The sequence below is a fragment of the Mustelus asterias genome, chromosome 3 (genome assembly GCF_964213995.1).
Source record: "Mustelus asterias chromosome 3, sMusAst1.hap1.1, whole genome shotgun sequence".
NCBI classification, from domain to species: Eukaryota; Metazoa; Chordata; class Chondrichthyes; order Carcharhiniformes; family Triakidae; genus Mustelus; species Mustelus asterias.
This window is the reverse complement of record NC_135803.1, coordinates 104,312,116-104,339,377: the sequence shown is the minus strand read 5'-3', so window position 1 is coordinate 104,339,377 and position 27,262 is coordinate 104,312,116. Positions and strand designations below refer to the sequence as shown.

The 27,262-nt window shown below is 43.1% G+C and overlaps 1 protein-coding gene across 1 annotated transcript in view; it reads left to right on the top strand.

Annotated features, from left to right (window-relative positions):
* The window catches only part of itpr1b (inositol 1,4,5-trisphosphate receptor, type 1b), a 521,126-nt gene that overhangs the window by 326,614 nt on the left and 167,250 nt on the right, over positions 1 to 27,262 (top strand). Inside the window, exons 43-44 of the mRNA XM_078209411.1 lie at positions 9,943 to 10,126; positions 13,368 to 13,621. Of these exons, the coding sequence (XP_078065537.1) occupies positions 9,943 to 10,126; positions 13,368 to 13,621 (438 nt within the window). The remainder of the gene's footprint in view (positions 1 to 9,942; positions 10,127 to 13,367; positions 13,622 to 27,262) is intronic.

Genomic DNA, 27,262 nt, shown 5'->3' with positions numbered 1-27,262 from the left:
ATTCCCCTTTCCCCCATCATCCTATTCCTTGCAATTTCTTCCTTTTCAAGTAGGTTTCCAATTCTATGTTGAATGTTTCCTGCCTTGAGACGTACATAAGCGAGATTCTGAACACTGAAGTTTGCAAGCAGAGTTTTCTCCTTCCAACTACACCCCTCAGCACGGTGGCACAGTGGTGACTGTCTGTGTGGAGTCTGCATGTTCTCCCCGTATCTGCGTGGGTTTCCTCTGGGTGCTCCGGTTTCCTGCCTCAGTCCAAAAGACGTGCTAGTTAGGTGCTTTGGCCATGCTAAACTCTCCCTCAGTGTACCGAAACAGGCGCTGGAGTGTGGCAACTAGGGGATTTTCACAGTAACTTCATTGCAGTGTTAATGTAAGCCTACTTGCGACACCAATAAATAAACTTAAACTAAATAAGGCAATTGGAAGTCCTTATTAATGCAGAGTGACACATGAATGGGTATGTCGTGGGAGGGGGTGTTACAGGGGAAAGGGGTTTCATTGCGATGGATCTTTCATGCTGATTTCATACAGTGTTGCTTCTGTGTATGGTGACTGTTGCTATGGAAATGAGCTGTTCCAGGCTGATATCAAACTGGGTGGTAGCTTCCCCCACATCACCCACGCAATGACATAGGGCTTTCCAAGTTCTGAATGAAAATGCTTCAGGCACATCCTCTACTCCGGAAGGATTGCAGGCATTGGAAAAGGTTTGTTTTACCAAGGCTACATCGAGAAGCAGCACTGAAACTGCCAAGGATGTTAACTGCAGTGCTGTCTAATTTTAATTGCCCTGTCAGTTGCGTGTTGAAATCTCATAACCAATAGCTGGTTAAGTGGCATCCGTCACCTGATGAAATTACAATACAAGGAACTTTGATGAAGCTGGGTTGACTATTGCTGCCCGTGTGCAGATATGTCAAGCTGACAGTAGGAGTCAAGCAGAACGCAAATTTTACTCAGGAGGTCTATAACTCAGTCATGCCTCCCACCCAATGTTCATTTCAGTTGAAATCAATAAATTTAGTTAGCAACTTTATGAAGAAAAGTTACAGCACCAACATTCTTGAAAATAGGCCCACCAATAACAGCTTGCATTGATGTTGTACCTTTGATGTCCCAAAGGCCTTTGACAGGAGTGTGACCAGTCAAACAAATTGACACCGAATAAGACAGGTATAAATATGTAGATTTTAATGAGCATCTTAAAAGAACGAGCGGTGAATTGGGGCCTAGGCTGGTTGAAGACAACACAGTAAGAAGTGTCTCAGCACCAGGTTAAAGCCCAACAGGTTTATTTGGTAGCAAAATCCACTAGCTTTCGGAGCGCTGCTCCTTCAGAAGAAGCAGCGCTCCGAAAGCGAGTGGATTTTGTTACCAAATACACCTGTTGGACTTTAACCTGGTGTTGTGAGACTTCTTACTCTGTTTACCCTAGTCCAACGCCGGCATCTCCACATCATGAAGACAACACCACAGGTAGTGTTTACAATGCTGCCAATTTAAAACAAGCTATTTTTAAGATGCCTTCATTATGCATTTAAAAGGACAAACGGTATTCTGAATTGTTAGCTCTCGAAAGTGGTCTGAAGGTCCCTGCATTGGGTACATTTGGCTTAGTAATTGTATTTAATGCAGCCTTTCCCATTAAGATTTGTGAGCTGTTAATAAGTGAGCAAGGGGTGCTCACTGAGGCAAGCAGCAGAGTTTAGCATAAGCCTATACGGAGGATGTAAAACGGGAGGCATGTTCACTCAGGCTAATCTTGTTTGTGGGAAAATGCTGATTGAGACTTTCTGCTTACCTGTTGGAGTTTATATTTTGCCACGTGCACGTGTTTGGAGATTGGGATATGTGCTTGAGTGCAAATTGTGTATCTTCTGTAAAAGGGACAAATATGATTTTTTTTTTACCCTGGGATGCAAGGGGACCCGTGATGGTGAAGAATCATCTTGAACTGTTGCGGTTCTTGTGGTGATCGTGGTGCCCCCACAGCAGCAGCGTTAGATGGAAGATACCAGGATGTTTCCTCAATGGCAAAGTCCAAGTCATCTTTAGCTCTATACTCATTAATTTCAATGCTCACTTGACCAGCCTCCTGTTTTACATCCTCTGTATAGGCTTACGCTAAACTCTGCTGTTTACATCAGTGAGCACCCCTTGCTCACTTGCTGACCTACATTGGCAGCAGGTCAGTTTTAAAATTCTTGTCTTTATTTTCAAATCCCTCCAAGACCTTGCTCCTCCCTATCTCTGTAATCTCTTCAATCTTTCCAATACTCAGTTCTCTGTGGTCCTCCACTCTAGGCTTTTGCCACTTCCCCTACGTTCATCCTGGATGTAGCTCAGGCCCCATTCCGCCTCTCTCTCTCTCCCTTTTAAGATGCTATGAAAATTTACATATTTGATCCTGTCCTTCGATTCGGTGTCAGTTTTTTTGATTGATCACACTCCTGTCAAGTGCCTTTGGGACTATTCTTTTCTCCGCGCCCCCCCCCCCCAGCGCCAGTGGATCATCACCTTGATGTGGTGGAAAGGCTTGTGGATTCTGGTGATCCCTTGAGCAGTGCCCTTAGGTACTCCTTGCTCCCGGTAGGGCCATGCTTGGCAGCATGGACGGGGGTGGCGGGGGAGGGGAGGTGCCAGACAAAGGGCTCTCTGGAAAGTCCTCAATGGCAGAACAGGGAAAGAGAGACTGTGCGTTTCATCAGCTGTAGTGACAAGATGGTCATCCATCAACCCATCAAGATCACGTGACCAATGACAGTGCCCCCAAGCTCCCTGCATTAAACCAAGTCCCTCTTGGGTTTCTCTCCACGGCCCATTTGTCATGTCCTGTGGTGATGGAGAATTGGCACTGGGGAAGGGCCTGAAAGTCCCAAGTCAAGAATCTCCACATAGATGGCAGAAGAGTGCCTTTTGGGCAGCAGCATCTGTGGCTGAATGGGTCATCTTCAGGATACCCTCTGCTCACTCCAAATGGGGAGGTGGGGGTAGAAAAAGTGCCCTAAAAATAGGCTGTCCCAGTTTCTTCTAGTTGGGGAACCATACCCTGCAGAATTGCCATCTTTGTGGTCAAAGAAAGAAAACTTTTAAATTTTGCAACTTGGAATGTTAGAACACTCGAGTGTCTGTCTGAAAAGGACTGCAGTTGTATGACACGAACTATCAAGACTCTGAATTGATATTGCTGCCCTCAATGAGAATTGTCTTCCTAGGGAGGGGCAGCTGAAGGAACAAGCAGGGAGATACACCTTCTACTGGAAAGGCAAGGCTGATCGCAACCTTTGTCCACGGAGATGGTTTTGCTATCAGAATACGTATTAGATGTACCATTAACACTCAATTGTAAAGTGCAAGGCTTGTGACATTTCACCCGCAGCTCAGCCATAACGAAAATGCCACTGACATCAGTGCTTCTGCACCAACCTTCGACTCCAATGAAGATATTAAGGAAAGGTTCTATTCTTACCGTGGTGATGTTCTCACTGCCATCCCAAACTAAGTAAAGCTCATTCTTCTGGGGAACTTTTAAGGCCAGGGTTGGCCATGACTCTGCTGTGTGGAGTGGAACCATTGGGAAAAACTGGGTGGAAAAAGTGTGCTCAGAATAACAAACACCTTATTCTGCCAGAAGGACCAAATATAAAGCCATGTGGAGGCATCCTAAATCAAAGCACTGGTACCTCCTGAGTTATGTCATTGTTCGACTCAAAGATCGAAGTAGCATCTATATCATTTGATCCATGCAGGGGGGCTGATGCCAGCTGGACAGATCATTGACGTGTTTGATCAGTGATGAACATCTGCGTAGCACCAAGACATCGCAAGACCCAAAAGTTCAAGAGGAAGAAGATCAATGTCTTAGCCCTAAAGCAGCCTGAGCAAACCGATGAGTTCCAATTGCCCAGGACCAGTCTGGAAAATCTTCAAACTTCCAACTCCAGTTCAAAACAGTGCGACAGTTCAAGTCAGCTCCTGTGCCCAGATCACTGGGTATGAGGATCGTTATCACCAGGACTGGTTCGATCAAAATAAGGCTGAAGCATGTGACCTCCTGGATCAAAACCAACAGCCTTCATTACCTGACGGAACAACCTAAGGTCACAAATCAAGAAGGCAGCATTCCAACATTCAAGGTTGATGTCCAAAGACAAATCCAAAAGTTAAAGGACAGCTGGTGGCAAGAGGTGAGCCCAAGAGATCCAACAATACACTGACCACAAGCCCTCAGGCCTATCTATAGATCCAAGTAAAATGGATTAAATCCCTTCTCACAGGATGGTGTTTCTCTTCGCAAGGATGACAATGCCATCCAGCAATGCAGGGAAGGACATTTTCTCAAACTCTGATACTCTCCAGTCTATTCCCTCAGTCCCCTGTGATAGAATTCATAGGGAAACCACCAACAGTGGGAGAGCTGCAACAAGCAATTAAGCAACTAAGAAAGCTGTGGAATCAGTGGAGGTATCTCCCTCTTGCCCATAGCAGGGAAAATCCTGATACGAGTTCTCCTGGATCTAAACTGCCTACTTCCTGTGGCTGAGGAAATCCTCCCAGAGACAGTGCGGCTTTAGATCTTCCAGAGGAAGCTCTGATGTGGTCTTTGTTGCCAGACAAATCAAAGAAAAATGTTGAGACCAACACCCAGATGAGTTCTTAATGCATACATCAACCTGAATAAAGAATTTGACTAAGTAAATTGTAAGGCTCTGTGGAATGTGCCCCTAAGGTTTGGAAGTCCAAGAAACTTCTTCATAATCTTGCAATTGTTTCATGATGATATAACCACAACTGTCTTGAGCAGGAGATTTCAAATGGGTGCCTTCAAAATCCAGACCAATGTCATGCAAGGCTTTGTGATAGCTCCCATACTGTTTACAATCTACCTGACTCAAAGATCAACTGCCCCCTACCCTTGACAACACCCCAAGCCTGAATATTCTCCAGGTTCTGCTGTAAGTTTGCGTTGTATGACTGCTGGAGGAGTTGTAAATGAAGCTGAGCCTTGCCGAATCATCCAGAAACATCCTTGCTTCTGATCTCTTAACAGAAGGAAAGCCATTTGAGTCTTGTACTCAAACATTTTGGTTAATGAGTATTCCTGATTGCTTTAGAATGTTGCAGCACATGGTTATGGGATATGAACCTCTGCTCATTGTTCACTGTAGAGTAAGCTCATGAATTCACAGAAGTGACCAGCAATGCCCCACAGGAAAAACAAGACAGAATACAAGGCCAGTTTACTTTCATTAACTCAAGTCCTTTGGGTTAGCACTACTGCTACATCGCACCAGGGACCTGGGTTCGATTCCTGGCTTGGGTCACTGTCTGTGTGGAGTTTGCACATTCTCCTTGTGTCTGTGTGGGTTTCCTCCAATTTCCTCCCACAGTCCAAAGATTAGGTGGATTGATTATGCTAAATTGACCCTTAGTGTCATGGGGACTAGCTCGGGTAAATGCATGGTGTTGTGGGGATGGGGTCTGGGTGGGATTGTGGTCGGTGCGGACTCGATGGGCTGAATGGCCTCTTTCTGCACTGTAGGATTCTATGATTCACTCGTATGCATGCTGAGCTAGTCTCATTTATATTAGAATTCTCCCTGTATCTTATTGGACAGCAGCGCTGATAGCAGCACGGCTATATGAACAATGACCACAGGCCCAGAGAAACCTAGAGCAAAAGGACTCAAGTGAAAGGCAGGACTTGAGGGGCTGCCAGGGTGTATTGTTAGTAGCACCGCTCTAAGCTTTGAGGTTGCTGTGAGTGGTTCCCTCCCAGCTCTTTTACCACCTTTTATAATCTAAGCCTTTTGGATAAAGTCCTTGGGTGACTCTCTTAAATTTTCAGGTTAAAAAATATTTTGGGTTAAAAAATATTTCAGGAGAAGATGAATGTGGCCCTATCCAGTGGAGTAGTGATGTGCTGATGGGTTGGTAAATAAAGCTGAGCGATTTGAGAGGAAATGGCTGGTGGAAGAAGACAAGATCTGGTTCAAAGTTCAATAAGTGCTGGTTCACATCACCAATTGAGCAATGGATAATATCTCAACACAGCACAGAAAGGAAGCAAGCCCCTCGCAACCTTGTTCAATTGTGGTCAACTATAGATGAAGTCAACTGGGATGCTGCGCATCCATGCAAAACCTTGGTGACTCACTTTCCTGAGCTGACATGGTGACCTAGCAGTAATCATGGTTACTGAAGCAAGGTTTTTGTCGCCAGTCGAGATTAAGATGGAGGAGGTTCAATTCCTAGCGTTTTGGGAGAGGTCACTGGGCATCATTTTGAGGAAAATCAAATAGTGTCCCTACGGCTCGTCTGTTCACACTCTACCTAACCTGACGTATTTCGCTGCCTGACAGCGACCTGTTCTCGTTGTATAGCCTACAGCAGAGGGCAGGATTGGATCTTCTGTGTTACCAAGGTCAACAGAAATTTGCCTTGACAGAATACGTAATCTGGGCCATGTGACATTCTTAATACAAGACTTTAATCTGAGTTCTTGAATCCATTTAATGACCTTTCTTTTAAATGGTATTTCTGAAGAAGTTTTTTTGTAGGGAAGAGGGAAAAGTGTGTGACCATTTTCTGACTGACTGGGAGCGAGCCAAAAATAAATCAAGATTCCAAAGGACTCACGTTTTTTTTTTGGAGGGAAGTTGGAGACGTGGTGGAAGGTGGCTTCATCTGGTTACTCTGAGCTGTGCCTGGCACTATGTAATAAATGACTTTGCTTTTTGAATTGAAAACAATAGTATTGGGCAAAGGCCCAAAATGTAGGACACCATCAAGGTTGAACAGAATAAGAAATGAGGTAAATCAGGAAGCTGCGATTACTGAAAGGTACCCTGTTTAGAGGTCTTTAAAAGCCGTCAGGGTGGAAAGACGGAAGGGAGGAGATTTTAGATGGGGGAGGAGGAAGGGTGGAAATAAGTAGGATACTCTTTCAACAGAGTGAGCATCCAAGGAGGAGGGAGGACATTTTGTCCAGCATGTTTTCTGTTCAGAGAGAATGAGGGAGGCAAAGAACAAAAAGAAAGAACTGAGGAAGTGACTAAAGGTCAAAGTTGAGAGAGATTGCCCATGAAAACGAGTGGGTTTTTTTCTGTCTACAATCGGGATGCAAGAGAGTGGGGAGGGAGGTTGGAGCATCCATGATTTGGAAGCGATGTTTAAATTTGAATGGACTTGAGCTTTACAGAAAATCAAGAGTAGATGAGGGTGAAAAAGAGTACTGGTACAAATGAGGACATCAGCTTTAAAAGTAGAAATGTGGATGATTCATTTGAGGTTGAAGGAGATGGTTAGGTCAAAAGGTTAAATAGAGCTAAATGTTGCTGCTACTTGGAATTAGAGACATTATGAAGAAACCAGAAGACTAAAATTTTCCTATTTGTTTGTGGGATCGCAAAATTTATCCTTCAACTTCTTTTGAGATTGAGTGAAAGAACATTTTTTTTCTGTACCACTGAAGGCAGGGTGGGGATCTGTGCTCAGTTTGAGAAGACTGAAGGTGGATGCACTGAGTCTATACGATTTGAGGAGTATTGTTGGGAATGTATTAGCAGTAGCCAAAGGCTAGATAGAAGTGGATAATGAATTGAGGAGGTAGAGATGTAACCGAGTCAGTAGGAGCCCTAAGCTTAATGGCCATTGTTGACCACAATGCGGATACAATGATTTCCGTGGGAACTGGAAAATAGCTTTTCAGGATAACTTGCTTATAAAGGTGCTGACCTTAGATGAGACACAAAAAGAAATGACACCAGATTCATCAACTGTTGAAGAGCAGAAATTGTGTAGTGAATCTATTAATTCTCCATATATGATGAGTATAGTTATGTGGATAAAAATTATATGGCATTAAAAAAAAGATACGATGTCGTTCGTATTTGGAGCTCTCACTCTAAAATGGGTCACTACTTCCAGCTGATGAATGGTTTTTAGGCTCCTGTTGATTCTATTGTATACTGTCCACCAAACGTTCCAGGATGATTCTCACTCTGATATATATTCCTCACATACCACTCCCAACCCAAGTCCTGATTTGTTCAAATCTTTCCCACTCAGGCCGGAAATTCAATTTCCAAGATGATGTACCTTGTTCCTTTAACTCACCACACTCTTGTTTTAACGTCTGGCAGATTAAATCTTCTAGTCGTTTGCATGAAAACCACCACTGGGATTTATCAAACTTCATTAGTTTCTCATTAACAATAAGTTTGAAATTTAATTGTAACATCAAGAACCAGGACCCAGAGCACAAGGTAAAATTGCAGTAATCATGAGTAAAACTGCTTTTACATTGGTAGATAATCTTTGGGACAGAGTTTTATGTAGAACTCAAGCTTGACCCATTGCCTCAGTTGTTCACTGGTCTCATTTGACTTGCCCAACCTGGTCACAATAATCTATTTTTTCTGCAAGTTGTTGCAGAACAACTTTTTAACTCTTCCTCCTGAGTTGAAGATGGCTGTCTGGGGCAATACAAAGGATCCCAGCCCCATAATCGCTATTACCCTACTGGCTGTTGATTTGGGAATTGCAGTAGAGGTGATGGCGAAATTGCAAGCTGAAGTAATTGGGTAATAGACCTGGCAAAATGAATCTGTCTCTTCGATGCCAAGATGCTTGTTAATGGGGTGACATGGTGGCACAGTGGTTAGCACTGCCGCCACACAATGCCAGGGACCTGGGTTCGATTCCCAGCTTGTGTCACTGTCCTTGTGGAGTTTGCACGTTCTCCCCGTGTCTGCATGGGTTTCCTCCGCCTGCTCCAGTTTCCTCCCACAGTTTGAAAGATGTGTTAGTTAGGTGGCCATACTAAATTAGTGTGGCAACTAGGGAATTATCACAGTAACTCCATTGCAGTGTTAATGTAAGCCTACTTGTGACACGATTTTAAAAAACTTAAAATGCCATCAGGGTGTGGTTGCCATGACCTGTAACAACCTTGGCTATTTTTTTTAAAAGTCCAACAACTGCAGGTATCTAACTTAATTGCACTGTGGAGATTTCCCCAGTGTGAGTCAGTTCGATAAAATATGACTTTGAATGGAAAATCTCCAAGGGATGCGCAGTTCCTTGTCTTCAGCATTTATTTATAGCCTAAGTGATAAGTAATGAGGGCGGTAACAGGAAGCACAACATTGTGTGTGCTTAATAAAAACAGAAAATGGTGGAAACATTCAGCCAGTCAGACATCATTTGTTTAATTTAGTCTGTATTCACACAGTGATTCCTGGAAGCTTGTAACTTGCACTTTGACCCTTCAACAATATTCTCATGCCTTTTGTCTCTATTGGAAAATACAACAGCACACGCTCTCTCAATTTTAGTTTTCTCTTTCAGTCCACCACCAAGCAGACATCAAAACACCCGCACTCCCACAAGCCCCTGCCACCCCATTCCTGTCCCCACAGCACCTGAAGACCAAGCAGTGGGTGGCCCATTGTTCTGAGTTGGGTTTGATTCCCAGTCGGAGGTGAAATAACAGCTCACAAACCAAAAGGATGTTTACACCTTGCTGTGTGGATATGAAGAAACGTTAAGAGGATATTGCAGTTAGCTATAAACGACTGTGCAACCTCTCTGCACTCCTCCAAGTCTGGCCTCTTGCACCAGCCCTATTTTCATCATTCCACTCTCAGCTGCCATGTGCCCTAAGCTGTGAAATCTGCTCGCTAAACCTCTCTGCCTCAACTTCTCCATTATGAGGCTCCTTAAAACCTACCTGTTCAGCCAAACTTTCGGTCACCTGCCCTATAACATGTAACTTGGTGTGACATTTTGTTTGATTTCACTCCTGCAAAGCACCTTGGGATGTTTTGATTACATTAAAAGTGCTACAAAAATGCAAGTTATTGTTGTAGAAGTCAATTGAGGTCTAGCAGCATCCAGTGTATTAATATCTGATTGATCACTTCTCTATCTTGACAGCATTCATTTTACTGCCGCCTGACAGAAGATAAGAAGTCTGAGAAATTCTTCAAGGTGTTTTATGACCGCATGAAGCTTGCGCAGCAAGAGATCAAAGCTACAGTGACTGTAAATACCAGCGACCTTGGTAATAAAAAGAAAGACGATGAATCTTCAGAGAAGGACGTGCCTGTGCGGAGAAGAGGTAAGGCCAGGACTGAAGTATACTCTCGTGTATGACAAAAGCACCTGGTCAGGCACAATGTAGACTAATTATTTATTCTAATTGCCATTATTATCCTAAAACTGGAACTTTAATTGCTTCATATAATTGTATTGAGACCTGCTAATTGGCCTTAGGAATTGGAAAGGAGCACTTCATTTTCAGTTTTAAGGTGCCTTTGCAGTTTTCTCAGCTTTGTTGTCATTCATCAGAGCTGATGAATCAAATCCTTAAGTGCTCTCAGCAAATTTAAAAGCTGCCACAGCTGTAAATAAAAACGCGAATAAGTTCAGAGAAATTAACAAGGGCAAAATGATTAGAGAGTTAGCTGAGTCACACTCGATGAACGAGAGTTGAAGGCAGATTTAAAAGTTCAATCTCCATTGAGCCTTTTCCTCACCAGTGGAATAGGTTGGGATCCCAGTGCATTTGGAAAGGTCTTCTCCTTCAACACATCTTTTATTTCTGCAAGCGTTTCTGCCTGTACATGGAGCAACTTTTATGCCTCGGCCTAGTTCTGTGACGTGAGCTTTCCACCCATTGGGGATATTTGGCCACCGTTTTGAACATCCCTACGACGCCTTAGGCAGCTGCCCTTGACTCAGATACAGTCTGTCGGCTAAAGTTTAAAATAGAGCTATTGGAGAAGTCTTTTCCCCCCCAAAGCTGAATGATAAATAGTTCCTGTCGAAGCAGATGTACAGACTCCAGTGCAACACAAAATACTATAAACACCAATATTTAAAGCAGTGCTTTTGACCACCTGCAAACTAAACCACATCATCTCCCTGAGGAGAGTGATTCCAAATAGACAAATGGGTTGAAGAAATGGTTGATCAGCAACCAGTATAACCAATGATTGGGACAACATCCATCAATTCCTGCTGTGACAGGAAAAATTGAAAGATTTATCATTTCAATATCTTGACTACCGTCTTGGAACAGTGTGAGACAATTGGTTTGCTTGTGCTAAGGGTAGGGTTTTCACTGAGTAGACAGGTGGGTGGCAGGTCAGACTGGGGAGCCATTGCTCCAGGCAGACTTTGAGATTCTCCCGCACCCCATTCTTGGTCACGTCAGTGGGTACAGGCCTCCTTTTGGAGGTGGCTCCCCCTTCACATTGCCACCATGACTGCTGAAGCCATTCTTTTTTTAATGTAATCATTTTGAAACATGCATGGAGGCCCCCTCCTACCTGAATGACAGGCTTCATCTTGTTCTGTGTTCGAGGGCCTCCTATTGGCCCGTCAACCTTCAGAATACACACCCTCCATCCTTAATTGGATGGAGAACCTGTCCTCTGACCATAAATTGCCCTATTAGGAGAAGATTACTGCTGGGTGACTGTTTTCCCCCACTATACCTGGCTGTGACCCCATTTGACCCTGACCCAGAGGACAAAATCCTGCCCGAGGCCCTCCAGTTTTTGAAGTAGGAAACAGTAGTTTGTCACTGTTAATCTATATCTATTTACAAGTTTTGAAGCACTTCAAAAGGAATTTTAATCCGTGAACTGATAATAAACGTCACCATTCATTCTTGGAAGTTAGCTTGGAATGATACATTTAATTGGCCAATAGATTCTGCTTTCTCGAGAATGAAGTGGTGCAGTTTGTGCCAATGTCAGGTTAAATGAGTGAAATCCTTTCTCATCAAGGCACTGATTAACCATCTCTGATCCTTTCAGAAGGTGTCACAATATCAAATTGGCGCGACATGCCTCAGTGGGGTATGGCTCATCGTTGTTGGTTGGGGGAAAATGCTGGGAGCTGCAATGCCTGATTCCCTGAAAGCTCATGACCAGCAAGGCTGTTGAGAAATCAGTTAGATTTTTGATCTGATTTACTGTTGTCGCATGTATTAGCATACAGTGAAAAGTATTGTTTCTTGCGCACTATGCAGACAAAGCATACCGTTCATAGAATAGGAAATGAGAGAGTGCAGAATGTAGTGTTACAGTCGTAGCTAGGGTGTCGAGAAAGATCAACTTCATGCAAGGTAGGTTCATACAAAAGTCTGTCAGCAGCAGGGAAGAAGCTGTTCTTGAGTCGGTTGGTACGTGACCTCAGACTTTTGTATCTTTTTCCCGATGGAAGAAGGTGGAAAAAAGAATGTCCGGGGTGCGTGAGGTCCTTAATTATGCTGGCTGCTTTGCCGCAGCAGCAGGAAGTGTAGACAGAGTCAATGGATGGGAGGCTGGTTTGCGTGATGGACTGGGCTTCGTTCACGACCTTTTGTAGTTTCTTGCCATCTTGGGCAGAGCAGCAGCAATACCAAGCAATGAATCGACCAGAAAGAATGTTTTCTATGGTGCATCTGTAAAAGTTGGTGAAAGTTGTAGCTGACATGCCAAATTTCCTTAGTCTTCTGAGAAAGTAGAGGCTTTGGTGGGCTTTCTTAACTGTAGTGTCTTTCTTAATGATAGTGAAGAACATATTGTGAATCCAAAGTGAGAAACACTTCTTTGTCAGTCTATATCTAGTCTATGGAGATTCACCTGTCTAAACCCGAGGGGTTGTCTTATGGGGAGACACTTAAGAAATGAGCCTGTATTCGCTAGAGTTTCAAAAGCTGAGAGGCGATCGTGTTGAAACTTAAAAAATTCATGCAGGGTGTGACAGGGTAAATGTAAATGTTTCCTCTGGTGAGTCTGGACACAGTCTCGGAATAATAGGTGGACCAATTAAGACTGAAATGAGGAGGAATTTCTTCACTTGCAGGGTGGTGAATCTTTGGAATTCTGTACCCCAGAGGACTGTGGAAGCTCAATCACTGAGCACTTTTGAGACATTTCTGGGTATTAATGGTATCAAGGGATGTGGTGATGGTAGGTACAAATGATGTCAAGGTGGCTTGAGCAAGCTTGATGGGTCAAATGGTCTACTCTGATGTTCCATTAATACTCCATCCAGTTTTAGGCCTCTTGCAACTTGGGCAATCAAGACTATATATATATATATATATATATATATATATATGATCAATAGACTTTTGTTAATTAAATTTATCCAGTGATATGGAGCAGATATGAGTCAATGGAATTGAGATGCAGATCAGCCATGACCAATCTGACAGAACAGGCTCCAGGTGCTGAATGGCTAGTTTATTCCCATCATTCCTATACCTTTAACTCAGCAATTCTTTTCTACTTGCTTCGGAAAGGTGATGAAAGGACAGATTGTCTCTGACCGATCAATTATTTATTTCTGGTATTAACATGTAGCCAAAGAAGCTTCAGCACAGCTGAGTGACGAAGTACGAGATCAGCTGCTCGAGGCTTCTGCTGCCACGCGGAAAGCCTACAACACCTTCCGGAGGGAAGCAGACCCAGAGGACCACTTTGCTGCTGCTGAGGGCAGCCAAGCGGCTGGAGAGAAGAACAAGGATGATGGGGAGATGAGCGCAGTGATCGCCATCATGCAACCAATCCTTCGGTTCTTGCAGCTACTTTGTGAAAACCATAACCGTGACCTTCAGGTACAATCTCGACCATTGCACCCCTTCCGATCTTGAATTCTGGATTTCACCTCGAATCCATGGCCTAGTATGACTGCAGTATATTGTTTTGATGTAACCAAAGTTGAATTTATGTCCTATACTTAATTGCAAGATGTCTAGAATCACAGCATCCCTGCAGTGCAAAAGAAGGCCATTTGGCCTTTCTTTAAATACATTAAAAACAAACGGGAGGCAAAAGTAGACATTGGGCCGTTCCAAAATGACGCTGGTAATCTAGTGATGGGAGACAAGGAAATAGCTGAGGAACTTAATAAGTACTTTGCGTCAGTCTTCACAGTAGAAGACATGAGTAATATCCCAACAATTCAGGAAAGTCAGGGGGCAGAGTTGAATATGGTTGCCATCACAAAGGAGAAAGTGCTAGAGAAACTAAAAGGTCTGAAAATTGATAAATCTCCGGGCCCAGATGGGCTACATCCTAGAGTTCTAAAGGAGATAGCTGAAGAAATAGTGGAGGCGTTAGTTATGATCTTTCAAAAGTCACTGGAGTCAGGGAAAGTCCCAGAGGATTGGAAAATCGCTGTTGTAACCCCACTGTTCAAGAAGGGAACAAGAAAAAAGATGGAAAATTATAGGCCAATTAGCCTAACCTCAGTTGTTGGCAAAATTCTAGAATCCATCGTTAAGGATGAGATTTCTAAATTCTTGGAAGTGCAGGGTCGGATTAGGACAAGTCAGCATGGATTTAGTAAGGGGAGGTCGTGCCTGACCAACCTGTTAGAGTTCTTTGAAGAGATAACAAATAGGTTAGACCAAGGAGAGCCAATGGATGTTATCTATCTTGACTTCCAAAAGGCCTTTGACAAGGTGCCTCACGGGAGACTGCTGAGTAAAATAAGGGCCCATGGTATTCGAGGCAAGGTACTAACATGGATTGACGATTGGCTGTCAGACAGAAGGCAGAGAGTTGGGATAAAAGGTTCTTTCTCAGAATGGCAACCGGTGACAAGTGGTGTCCCGCAGGGTTCAGTGTTGGGGCCACAGCTGTTCTCTTTATATATTAACGATCCAGACGACGGGACTGGGGGCATTCTGGCCAAGTTTGCCGATGATACAAAGATAGGTGGAGGGGCAGGTAGTATTGAGGAGGTGGGGAGGCTGCAGAAAGATTTAGACAGTTTAGGAGAGTGGTCCAAGAAGTGGCTGATGAAATTCAACGTGGGCAAGTGCGAGGTCTTGCACTTTGGAAAAAAGAATAGAGGCATGGACTATTTTCTAAACGGTGACAAAATTCATAATGCTAAAGTGCAAAGGGACTTGGGAGTCCTAGTCCAGGATTCTCTAAAGGTAAACTTGCAGGTTGAGTCCGTAATTAAGAAAGCAAATGTAATGTTGTCATTTATCTCAAGAGGCTTGGAATACAAAAGCAGGGATGTACTTCTGAGGCTTTATAAAGCACTGGTTAGGCCCCATTTGGAATACTGTGAGCAATTTTGGGCCCCACACCTCAGGAAGGACATACTGGCACTGGAGCGGGTCCAGCGGAGATTCACACGGATGATCCCAGGAATGGTAGGCCTGACATACGATGAACGTCTGAGGATCGTGGGATTATATTCATTGGAGTTTAGGAGGTTGAGGGGAGATCTAATAGAAACTTACAAGATAATGAACGGCTTAGATAGGATGGACGTAGGGAAGTTGTTTCCATTAGCAGGGGAGACTAGGACGCGGGGGCACAGCCTTAGAATAAAAGGGAGTCACTTTAGAACAGAGATGAGGAGAAATTTCTTCAGCCAGAGAGTGGTAGGTCTGTGGAATTCATTGCCACAGAGGGCTGTGGAGGCCGAGACGTTGAGCGTCTTCAAGACAGAAATTGATAAATTCTTGATTTCTCGAGGAATTAAGGGCTATGGGGAGAGAGCGGGTAAATGGAGTTGAAATCAACCATGATTGAATGGTGGAGTGGACTCGATGGGCCGAATGGCCTTACTTCCGCTCCTATGTCTTATGGTCTTATGGCCCATCAAGTCTGCACTGACTCTGACAGCGTATCTTCCCCAGGCTCTACCCCCATAACCCCACACATTTATTAGAGCTAATCCATCTAAGATACACATCTTTGGACACTAAGGGACAGTGTAGCATGGCCAAACCCCCTAGCCTGAACTTCTTTGGACTGTGGGAGGAAACCGGAGCACCCAGAGAAAACCCACACAGACACAGGGAGAGGTTGCAAACTCCCCACAGACAGTAACCCAAGGCCAGAACTCGAGTCTGGTACTGTGAGGCATCAGTCTTAATCACTGTGCCACCATGCCGCCCTCTCTCCATTCTATCTGGAATGGAACATAGAACAGTACAGCACAGAACAGGCCCTTCGGCCCACAATGTTGTGCCGAGCTTTACCTGAAACCAAAATCAAGCTATCCCACTCCCTATCACCCTGGTGTGCTCCATGTGCCTATCCAATAACCGCTTAAATGTTCCTAAAGTGTCTGACTCCACTATCACTGCAGGCAGTCCATTCCACACCCCAACTACTCTCTGCGTAAAGAACCTACCTCTGATATCTATCCTATATCTCCCACCACGAACCCTATAGTTATGCCCCCTTGTAATAGCTCCATCCACCCGAGGAAATAGTCTTTGAACGTTCACTCTATCTATCCCCTTCATCATTTTATAAACCTCTATTAAGTCTCCCCTCAGCCTCCTCCGCTCCAGAGAGAACAGCCCTAGCTCCTTCAACCTATCCTCATAAGACCTACCCTCCAAACCAGGCAGCATCCTGGTAAATCTCCTCTGCACTCTTTCCAGCGCTTCCACATCCTTCTTTTAATGAGGTGACCAGAACTGCACACAATATTCCAAATGTGGTCTCACCAAGGTCCTGTACAGTTGCAGCATAACCCCACGGCTCTTAAACTCCAACCCCCTGTTAATAAAAGCTAACACACTATAGGCCTTCTTCACAGCTCTATCCACTTGAGTGGAAACCTTTAGAGATCTGTGGATATGGACCCCAAGATCTCTCTGTTCCTCCACAGTCTTCAGAACCCTACCTTTGACCCTGTAATCCACATTTAAATTAGTCCTACCAAAATGAATCACCTCACATTTATCAGGGTTAAACTCCATTTGCCATTTTTCAGCCCAGCTTTGCATCCTATCTATGGCTCTTTGCAGCCTACAACAGCCCTCCACCTTATCCACTACTCCACCAATCTTGGTGTCATCAGCAAATTTACTGATCCACCCTTCAGCCCCCTCCTCTAAGTCATTAATAAAAATCACAAAGAGCAGAGGACCAAGCACTGATCCCTGTGGCACTCGGCTAGCAACCTGCCTCCAGTCCGAAAATTTTCCATCCACCACCACCCTCTGTCTTCGATCAGATAGTAAGAAGTCTCACAACACCAGGTTAAAGTCCAACAGGTTTATTTGGTAGCAAATACCATAAGCTTTCGGAGCAATGCTCCTTCGTCAGATGGAGTGGATATCTGACGAAGGAGCATTGCTCCGAAAGCTTATGGTATTTGCTACCAAATAAACCTGTTGGACTTTAACCTGGTGTTGTGAGACTTCTTACTGTGCTTACCCCAGTCCAACGCCGGCATCTCCACATCATTTTGATCAGATAGCCAGTTACCTATCCAATCGGCCAACTTTCCCTCTATCCCACACCACCTCACTTTCATCATAAGCCAACCATGGGGGACCTTATCAAACGCCTTACTAAAATCCATGTATATGACATCAACTGCCCTACCTTCATCAACACACTTAGTTACCTCCTCAAAAAATTCAATCAAATGGAGTTCTGTCTATCTGCATTCTAACTAGAATTTTTATGTGACTAATGAGATATTGGTTTGAAATGGCAATGTACATTTCTAGATATTGGTCAGTGGCATTTGCTGAATGGCATCATATTGGTAGTATTATAGCTCTAGACATGAAGGTGTTGCACATTTGATCCACGTCCAAGATGCTTTGATTAGGTCGATTTTGCCCTGAGCAGCAGGTGGGTACAAGTGGCAAGCATTTCAATATTTGTGCAATAAAAACAGAAAATGCTGGAAAAGCTCACCAGGTCTGGCAGCAGCTGTGGAGAGAAACACAGATGCTGCCATCTGTGGTCATGTTTCAATCCAATATGACTCTTTACAAAAACACGAAATGATATCTAGTGTTAACAACGATGTAAAAGAAACTAGGATAGGTGAAAGAGATTGTGCTGGTCTTTTCTGGTCATGCACCTTCCTGTAACACTAAAACCCAACAGACACCTATTACGTGCCATGTTTGAGAAACTTCAGGTTGATTATAATAGCTTGATGGAAATTAAGTTAAATCACTGGACAGGAAGTTAAATCCACAATGCTCAAACTATCTGGGGAAGCATTTTTGATTTGATAGCTAAGACTGGCCAGTCTAACTTTCAGAACTGTACTCTGTCTCAAGCCAATATGGTTATGCAAAATGGAGTTTTATTAAGATGTTCAAGGGCTATTTATGCACATCATGTTAACACATGAACAGGGAGCAGGAGTAGGCCACTCGGCCCCTCAAGCCTGCTCCGCCATTCATTAAGATCATGGCTGAACTGTGTAGGAAGAACTGAGAGTCATTTTGGACCTGACACGTTAACCGTTTTCTCCCATGCATGCTACCAGACCTGCTGAGATCTTCCAGGATTTTCTGTTCTTATTTTGGATCTCCAGCATCCGCAGTATTTCACTTCAATATTTGTGAAACTTGCTGTGTTCCATGCCAAGAGCTGTTGAAGATTTTCCTACAATCAATGCAAATCACGTTTTAGCCAATCATCAATGTAATTGTTCCGAGAATCATGTATTGATTGTGATTGTTGATATTGGGATGGAAGGATGTCGAACATCATGGGAGAATTCATATAAGCCTTTTTATCAGGGAAAGACAGCCAGTAAAACTATTAATGTATTGATATAGAGGGTTTTGAGTACAATGTTTGAATTATGAACTCATCTTGATTGACATACATCCCACGGTATGACTGCTTTGTGGGCTTTTGCAATATAAATTATAGTGTCTCTTTTTTTTTCCACCATTGGGCAAGGCACAGATGGGCATTAAGGAAGGCCAAAGTCTGCATGATTTTATTACTGCAATTCCATTTGGATGATAATCCATCTTAATAGGTTACTTAACGTATTTGATGCCAATCAATGAATTAAGCCATTCCATTCAGCAGAAGCATCTTCCATAATTGACAATCCATCTAACTAATGTAGCGATGAGGTGCATGTCCTTTGTTCTAATATTTCTCCAAATGTTTTTGAATGGGTTATTCATAGCTGATATTTTATTCTGGTCAGGAACAGTTTAAATCCATTGAGATACAGGGCTGAAAAGGTTTCTGTTGTGGCATTTTGCCACGTGCTGATAAGCAGTCATAATTTAGGATCAGCTTAATATTTAGAGTTTGAGTAGGAGAGAAACATCTGTTGCTTTAACGTTCTGAGGAATTGAATACATTCAATAACTATTTTAAATTGAATATATGTATTCTGCTGAGGACTGTTCAGCCATGTTTAATATTAAGACTTTTCCTTCTGTTGGCTTATGGCCTGAACTAGTTTGAGATTTTATATTCTTCCACTTGTCTAAGGAGATCGTATATAAAGACAACTCGCCATGCACTCTGATTCCACAATTGCACAACCTTTGCCCAGATATTGAGCAAGTAAAGACAGGTTTGGTCTGTAATGATCCACTTCAGAGTGTGGCCAGTAACACTGGTGGAGACTATCTAGGCCTAGAATAGAAAGCCAAAAAGGTGTAATTTTTATAGAATTTATAGAATAGCAAGCAGTTGTCCATTGTTCATAGAATCATCGAATCCCTACAGTGCAAAATGAGGCCATTTGGCCGTCAAGTCTGCATCAACTCTCCGACAGCGCATCCTACCCAGGCCCTATCCCATAACCCCACAAATTTACCCCGCTAATCCCCTTAACCTACATATCTTTGGACACTAAGGGACAATTTAGCATGGCCAGTTAACCTAAGCTCCAACCTTTTGGACAGTGGGAGGAAGCCAGAGCACCCAGAGGAAACCCGTGCAGACACCGGGAGAATGTGCAAACTCTATACAGTCACCCAAGGTTGGAATTGAACCCGGGTACCTGGCGCTGTGAGGCAGCAATGCTAGCCACTGTGCCACCGTGCTGGATATTGGATAGAACGACTAATTGTTGACTATGATAAAAGATGTTTACTTCTGAATCTTAGCCAAGGTACAGAATGCTCAACAAAGCATTGTACAGTGAAACTAAGAAAAAAAGATTTTTCCTGCAATATTTTGTCCGGGAACCTTGTGTTGCTTCAGTGCTCCCTTTTGCATTTTCTAATGAAGGTCATTCATCCCCCTGCTCCTTGTTGCAGAGAGAGAGGACCTTTTACCATTGATTGATGTGACGTGTTTAGTGCTGCCGAACTCTAACACAAATATTTCTGTGTCCACTATCATTTGTAAATAAATACTTGTTAATTTTAGCCTATAAAAGTTTTGACATTCTACCACGCCAAGTTGTTTGAGAACTTAGTGTTGCAAGTTTTGGTTCTGCACTGAAGCGATTCTTGACTTCAGCATTATCAAATACCCCTGTAAGTGTCCCCTAAGATCAGAAGTTCACTTGTTTCTGCCCAATATAGAGTTCTACAACTACTTGTTGGGGGTATGATGAACAAAATTCTTTGTTCTGTGTTCTCACCCCATGAGTCTATATCTTGGCCTCAATATTATATCTCTTTGAAAAGATACAATGGGTGTGTCAAGATAGTCTGATATATTTTCTGTGAATGGAAAGTTAAGATGCAATCTACATCATTTGCATATTTACCTACAGTTGTCCAGCATTTCTTTGCAACTTGTCACAATTTAAAAAAAATTAAAAGTAACTTGTCCCCAATTCATATCTGTGGAAAAGTGGTCCAAAATACAAATAATAACCTGTTGAACAAGCAGTCTCTGAAACTGGCTGTGGAAGTTAGGGAATGACTATTTTCCATTTAAACCTCAGACTGTCCTTGCTTAAGCTCAATAAGAAGCCAAAAACCTGACTACTGACATGCGCCCCAGAACACCCACCGAGTTGAGTGAGTTGCCAATTAAACCTGTGATTGCCAAACTGGATGTGAATCCCATGGCATCCACCTCCAGCTGAGCTGAAATAAACATAGTTCTTCCAACCTAATATGAGCAATTGTCACATGAATGTCTGAACAAGACCTAATTTTCCCATAGCACATCGGCCTAAGACTGAGTGCAATTCTGAAAGTGAGGTTGGCCAGTCTTGGTTATTGGGCCTAAAATGCTTTCTCAGACATTCTGTGCAGTTATTTCAATTCTGCTTGGTTCTGACCACCATTACAATAGTAGTTTGTGCGTTTTGTGGATTTAACCTCTTGTGCAGTGATTTAATTTATGTCAATTTATTTTAATCAACCTGAAGTTTCTCAAACTTGGCACGTAATCAGAGTCTGTTGGGTTGTTGTTTCACAGGAATGTGCGTTACCAGAAAAGACCATTATAATCAGTTTCACCTATCCTAGTTTCTTTTGCACTGTTGTTGATGCTAGATGCCATTTTATGTTTTTTTTATATTAACATTGTAGATATCAATTTACATTGTTGCAGAAAGAGTTTTCGCCTCACTTGATTATCGAGGTAAAACTTATGCTTGGGTAATAGACTGAGAACTGTTTCTGATTACTTCAACTATTGGTTCTAGCTTATTCCTTCACGTGAACCTCCTTGTCTTTGACTCAGTGTTATTCTGCTGCTTCCAATGTGGTCTAGACATTTAAGTATCAAGCAGATTGTCAAAACACAAATAAAAGAAGTAAATAGTAATCATAACGTAAAATCTAGTTTTATAGTAACTGTGCTCTTCACACCATAAGAAAAAATGCTCCTCATCTTCTGCTAAGCCAGGTATAAATAATCTTGGATGTAGTGACTTATTTTTCATTTTGCTCCCAACTATAGAAATTATCCATCTTGTAACCCCGGTCGTGATTTTCCTCCTTTGGCAAAGACAGGTTAATATCATTGTAATGGTGGTCAGAACCAAGCAGAATTGAAATAACTGTTAAGTTCAATATATTTTGAACAAACGGCACAGAATGTTTATATTTGAGTTGAATGACTTGTCATGAGACAGATGGTCTAGTGTTGAGTTGAGCTAGGATAGAGTTTCTGAGAATTAAATTGGTGTATTTCTTGACGGATCTCAAAAGCTAAACCTTGGCCAAAATGGTACTTTCTATCAAACCAGTTTTCTGGTTAATGATTCTAAGTGGGCATTAATGTACCCAGCGTGCAGGTGACAGCCATCCCCAGGTTTTGGGATGGGCATGGGGGACAAAGAGGGACAAAGGCCGACATTGCTCGACTACATTTGTGCTGGAGGAGCAGTTCTTATTAATTTTGAGGTCACAGACTAAATGTAAAGTCTAGTATATGAATCACTCCAGTTGGGGCAGAGGTTAGAACTGACTCCCAAGCTGTGTGTAAGGAAAGAAATCCCGTTTATTTGGGGGGCAGGGTTGAGGGGGGAGGACTTCATTCCTGGAAAAAAAACTAAGTTACTAAAAGGAAAATTTGTACTTTTCAAAAACACAGTGATGATGTGGAGATGCCGGTTTATTTGGAATCACAAACTTTTGGAGCGCTGCTCCTTCATCAGGTGATTCCAAATAAACCTGTTGGACTTTAACCTGGTGTTGTGAGACTTCTAACTGTGCCAAAACACAGTGTAAGACTTGGTGATGCTAAGTTAGAATAACATAACACTCATTTCAGACAGGATGTTTTACATTTAAAATGAGATTCAACTTGGACATGTGGCTGACACAATGGGTTAGATCACTAGGACCTGGAGGAGTCAGGTTTTGAATAGAAGTGTAACTCTGAATTTGGATGTATTGATCTGCAAGTGATTGATGCTGACACTGCATGACTGAAGTACGAAGAACTCCAATGGCCAACACTGACATCTCTCCTCTTAAAGAGAACACGGCACGGTAGCGCAGTGGTTAGCACTGCTGCTTTACAGCTCCAGGGACCTGGGTTCGATTCCCGGCTTGGGTCACTGCCTGTGTGGAGTTTGCACATTCTCCGCGTGTCTGCGTGGGTTTCCTCCGGGTGCTCCGGTTTCCTCCCACAGTCCAAAGATGTGCGGGTTAGGTTGATTGGCCATGCTAAAATTGCCCTTAGTGTCCTGAGATGTGTAGGTTAGAGGGATTAGTGGGCAAATATGTAGGGATATGGGGGTAGGGCCTGGGTGGGATTGTGGTCGGTGCAGACTCGATGGGCCGAATGGCCTCTTTCTGTGCTGTAGGGTTTCTATGATTCATTCTATGAAATGTTAACCCAAATGAAGCCAAATCATTCGAAAACATTAAACATACATACGAACATATGACTTAGGAGCAGGAGTAGGCCAGTCATCCCCCCAAACCTGCTCCACCATTCAATAAGATCATGGCGGTTCTGATTGCAACCTCAATCCTACATTCCCATCTACCACCCTTTTACCCCCTTGTTGATCAAAAATCTATCTAGCTCTGCCTTAAAAATAGTCAAGGATTTTGCTTCCACTATCTTTTAGGGAAAGGAGTTCCAAAGATTCACAACCTCCTGAAAATAAAAAAATTCTCCTCGTCTCTTATCTTAAATGAGCAATCCCTTATTTTTAAACCATGACCCTTGTTCTAGATTCTCCAACAAGAGGAAACATCCTCTCCACATCCACTTTGGCAAGACTGCTCAGGATCTTAAAGGTTTTGATCAAGTTACTTTTCTAAATTTCAATGAATACAAGCCCTAACCTGTCCAACATTTCCTGACAAGACAACCCACGCATTTCCTGGTATTAGTCTGGTAAACCTTCTCTGAACTGCTTCTAACACATTTACATTCTTTCCATAAAGAGACCGATACTGTACACAATATTCCACATATAGTTTCACTAATGCCCTGTACAACTGACATCTAGCTTTCATGCTTTTATCATTTATTGTTGTATTGGCTTTCCTAATTATTTTTACCTGTATGCTATCACTACAGTGATTCATGCACTGCGACAGACTGATCCATCTGCACTTCCGAACTCTGCAAACTCTCGCCATTTAGATAATAAGCTTTTTCATTCTTCCTGCCAAAATAGATGGCAGATCATGCTATAGACGGTGCCTAAAAAGAGAAGTCTGATCCCACAAAAATGGGATGCTGGAAATCTGAATTTCTTTGTATATTTATTCATGGGATGTGGACATTGCTGACAAGGCCAGCATTTGTCACCAATCCTTAAGCCGCTTGAACAGGTGACTTGCCACACCATTTGAGGGAAGATGAGGAGTCATGTGTAGGCCAGACCAGGTAAGGATGGCAGATTTCCTTCCGTGAAGAACAGCAAAATCAGGTAGATTTTTATGATGGCAGTTTCATGGTCACCATTGTAGAAACTAGCCTTCAATTCCAGATTTAAAGTTTAAAAGTTCAAGTTTATTTTATTAGTGTCACAAGTAGGCTTACATTAACACTGCAATGAAGTTACTGTGAAAATTCCCTAGTTGCCACACTCCGGCACCTGTTCGAGTACACTGAGGGAGAATTTAGCATGGCCAATGCACCTAACAGCACATCTTTCAGACTGAGAGGGGAAACCGTAGCACCGGAGGAAGCCCACGCAAACACGGGGAGAATGTGCAAACTCCGCACAGACATTGACCCAAGCCGAGAATCAAACCCGGGTTCCTGGCATTGTGAGGCAACAGTGCTAACCATTGTGCCACCGTGCTGCCCCATTTCATCAAATGAATTGAAATTCCATCAGCTGCCATGGTGGGATTTGAACCCATGCCCACAGATCACTAATCTGAGCCTCTGGTTTATGAGCCCAATGACATTATCACTGTGCCACCATCTCGCCTGGTAACCAGCAAGTCATGCAACGTCTGTGGAAAGAGAAACCAAGTTTTTGTTGACTGGTCATTAACCTGTCGATTCCAATTCCAACGACACAGACTGAATTTGGGGTTAGAAAAGGAAAAGTTCCAATGGGAAGAAGGATAAATGACCCCAGGCAGATGAAAAGAAAAAACAGCGCCTCGCATTTATTGTAAATGCACAGAATGGAGGAAGCTAGACGAGGCACAACTCACTAACTCGTGTGCGGGCAAGGGAAAAACAGCTACTGCATTTTCTCTTGTTGAACTCGATTCCTGTTCGGCATTTGTAGGTGAATCCCACACCTGTACACCTAACGAGTACAAGACGGGAAGGGATCATCAGTTAGGGATAGGCTTACAACACTGACTCTCCAAACTGTGCCCCCATGAGTGAGTGAAGCATAGAATGGCAAAATTAATGTAATGAAATGTGCAATTCTTAATTAGATCCTCATTCCAGCAGTATATAGGTATCAATTTTAAAACATGAAGCCTCATAATTTAATTTGTAAAATATATGCTGTTGGAATTTATGGAAGGAACATGTGTAAACGGGTGTCTTCTGTGGGGGGTAAAGCAAACGACATACAATAGTTGAATGCATGTATAACGTGCGATTTGAGCAAATTGACTGGATAAAGGTTATAAAACTAGTTTTGCTTATTCCCCTGGCATCAAAGCGATATCAACCCGCAAGGGAAAGCGTAACTCCAAGAAACAAACTATTTACTGAGAATATTCACTGTCAATGCTCCAGATCGCAATTCTATTCAGGTCCTCGGCTCCTCAATGTAGTCAGGCATGTTCAGGGTTGGCCTGCTGCCCAGCTCCTGGTTGCAATCCTGCTCTCCCCTCTCTCTCTCTTTCTCTCATGAGGTTTTTCAGACTCGCTTGCTGCCAGCCAGTCTGACCAGGTTTCCATATTTCCCTTCTTGACTCCTTAGCCACCCTCTGGGAGGGAAGGGGGTTAGGGGGGAACGCTTCAAGTTGCCGTAGGCTCCTGCCGCTCACAAGCCCTGGATTAGGCCTTGTTGCTTTCTCCCTTGCCTCATGGCATCTGATCCCATCCCTCTGCTTGTCAAAGACACTGCTCCCTGTTTGGTGCACTCCTCCAACATCGCCACCTGCTGCCAAAGGCCTTGCTACACATGACTGTTAATATTGCATTTGTGTCCTATTTAGTTTCCATGAGGCATGAGTTCTTCTGACACGTCCTCTTGTTTACACCATGAGTACAAGAGTGTTTCAAAAATGTGAATAGATTCATGGTACCAGTGCAACAGTAGTTTTAGTGCTTGGCAGTATTGATTTGAGGATAGCTGAATGAATGGTCATTAACTGACTCATCACTCTTCATTCTTCCTGCCAGCAGGGCCGGCAGAATGGAAGCAAAGTCGAGCTAATAAATAAAAATGGTTGAAAATGCAAGGAGTACACGAGAGAGAGAGAAGCAAGTAATGAAGAAGACTGAGCAGCCAGAGGATGACAGTCTGTAGTATGCGATAGGGTCACTAGGGCTGCCCTGTTGTAAAATACTTCCAGTAGTGCCACGTCAGGCCTATAAAATCATGAAGCAGGAAGGAATACTTCAACAGCACATTAACCGATAAATATGATGAGTTGCTGCTCGAGATTTATTGCAGCTTATTAAATCATTTGGGCTCACGAATTAAGAAGTGAAGAATCATTAAATACTTAACAGCCCAAAAATAAACCACTGTCCTATTGTAATCCTTCAGGCATTTCTGACTAGGCATTTTTAACAGTAGATAGAGTGGAATGTTACTGAAACTGTAAATAGCAGCTGTCCAAACAAGGTCCTTTCAATCATGCAGCTGACCAGAATATTCTCGACTGTAAGATGTGACCAGAGACTTGGTGAAATTTAAATGTTCTCCATTTTCTAATCTGTAAGCAAGAGTTGTGGCTCTGCAGGTGCCTTTAACGACTTAAAGACATCACAAAGTGCCGTGTGCAAATTGAATGCTGCATTTTCTAACTTCAAATATACCAAAAAGTACCATAATTAGCTGTGGAGCCAAGTCCCCAAAATACATTGAGATAATTGGGGGAGATGGTGGAGTGTTGGTAATGTTACTGGACTTGTAAGAGGCCGAGGCGAAAGCCCTGCGTCATGGGTTCAAATCCCACAGCGACAACTGGTGGAATTTCAATTCAATTAATAAATTTGGAATTGAAAGCTAGCCCCAGTAATGGTGACCATGAAACTATCGCTAGTTATCATCACAAATGATGCATCTGGTTCACTAATGTTCTTTAGGGAAGGAAACCTGGCATCCCTACCTGGTCTGGCCTACACCATGATGTGGAGATGCAGGCATTGGACTGGGGTGGGCACAGCAAGGAGTATCACAACACCAGGTTAAAGTTCAACAGATTTATTTGGAATCACGAGCTTTTGGAGCGCTGCTCATTCATCACCTGATTGCCTACGCATGACTACAGCCCACAGCGGTTGACTCTTAACTGCCCTCTCCATTCAAGGGCATTTAGGGATGAGCCACAATTGCTGGCCTTTTCAGCAATGCTCACATCCCATGAAATAATAAAGCAAGAAAATGAGCAGATAATCTCTCTTTGCGATGCTGGTGAGGGGTGAATGTTGACCCCTGTAGACACTGGTAGAATATTGAGATC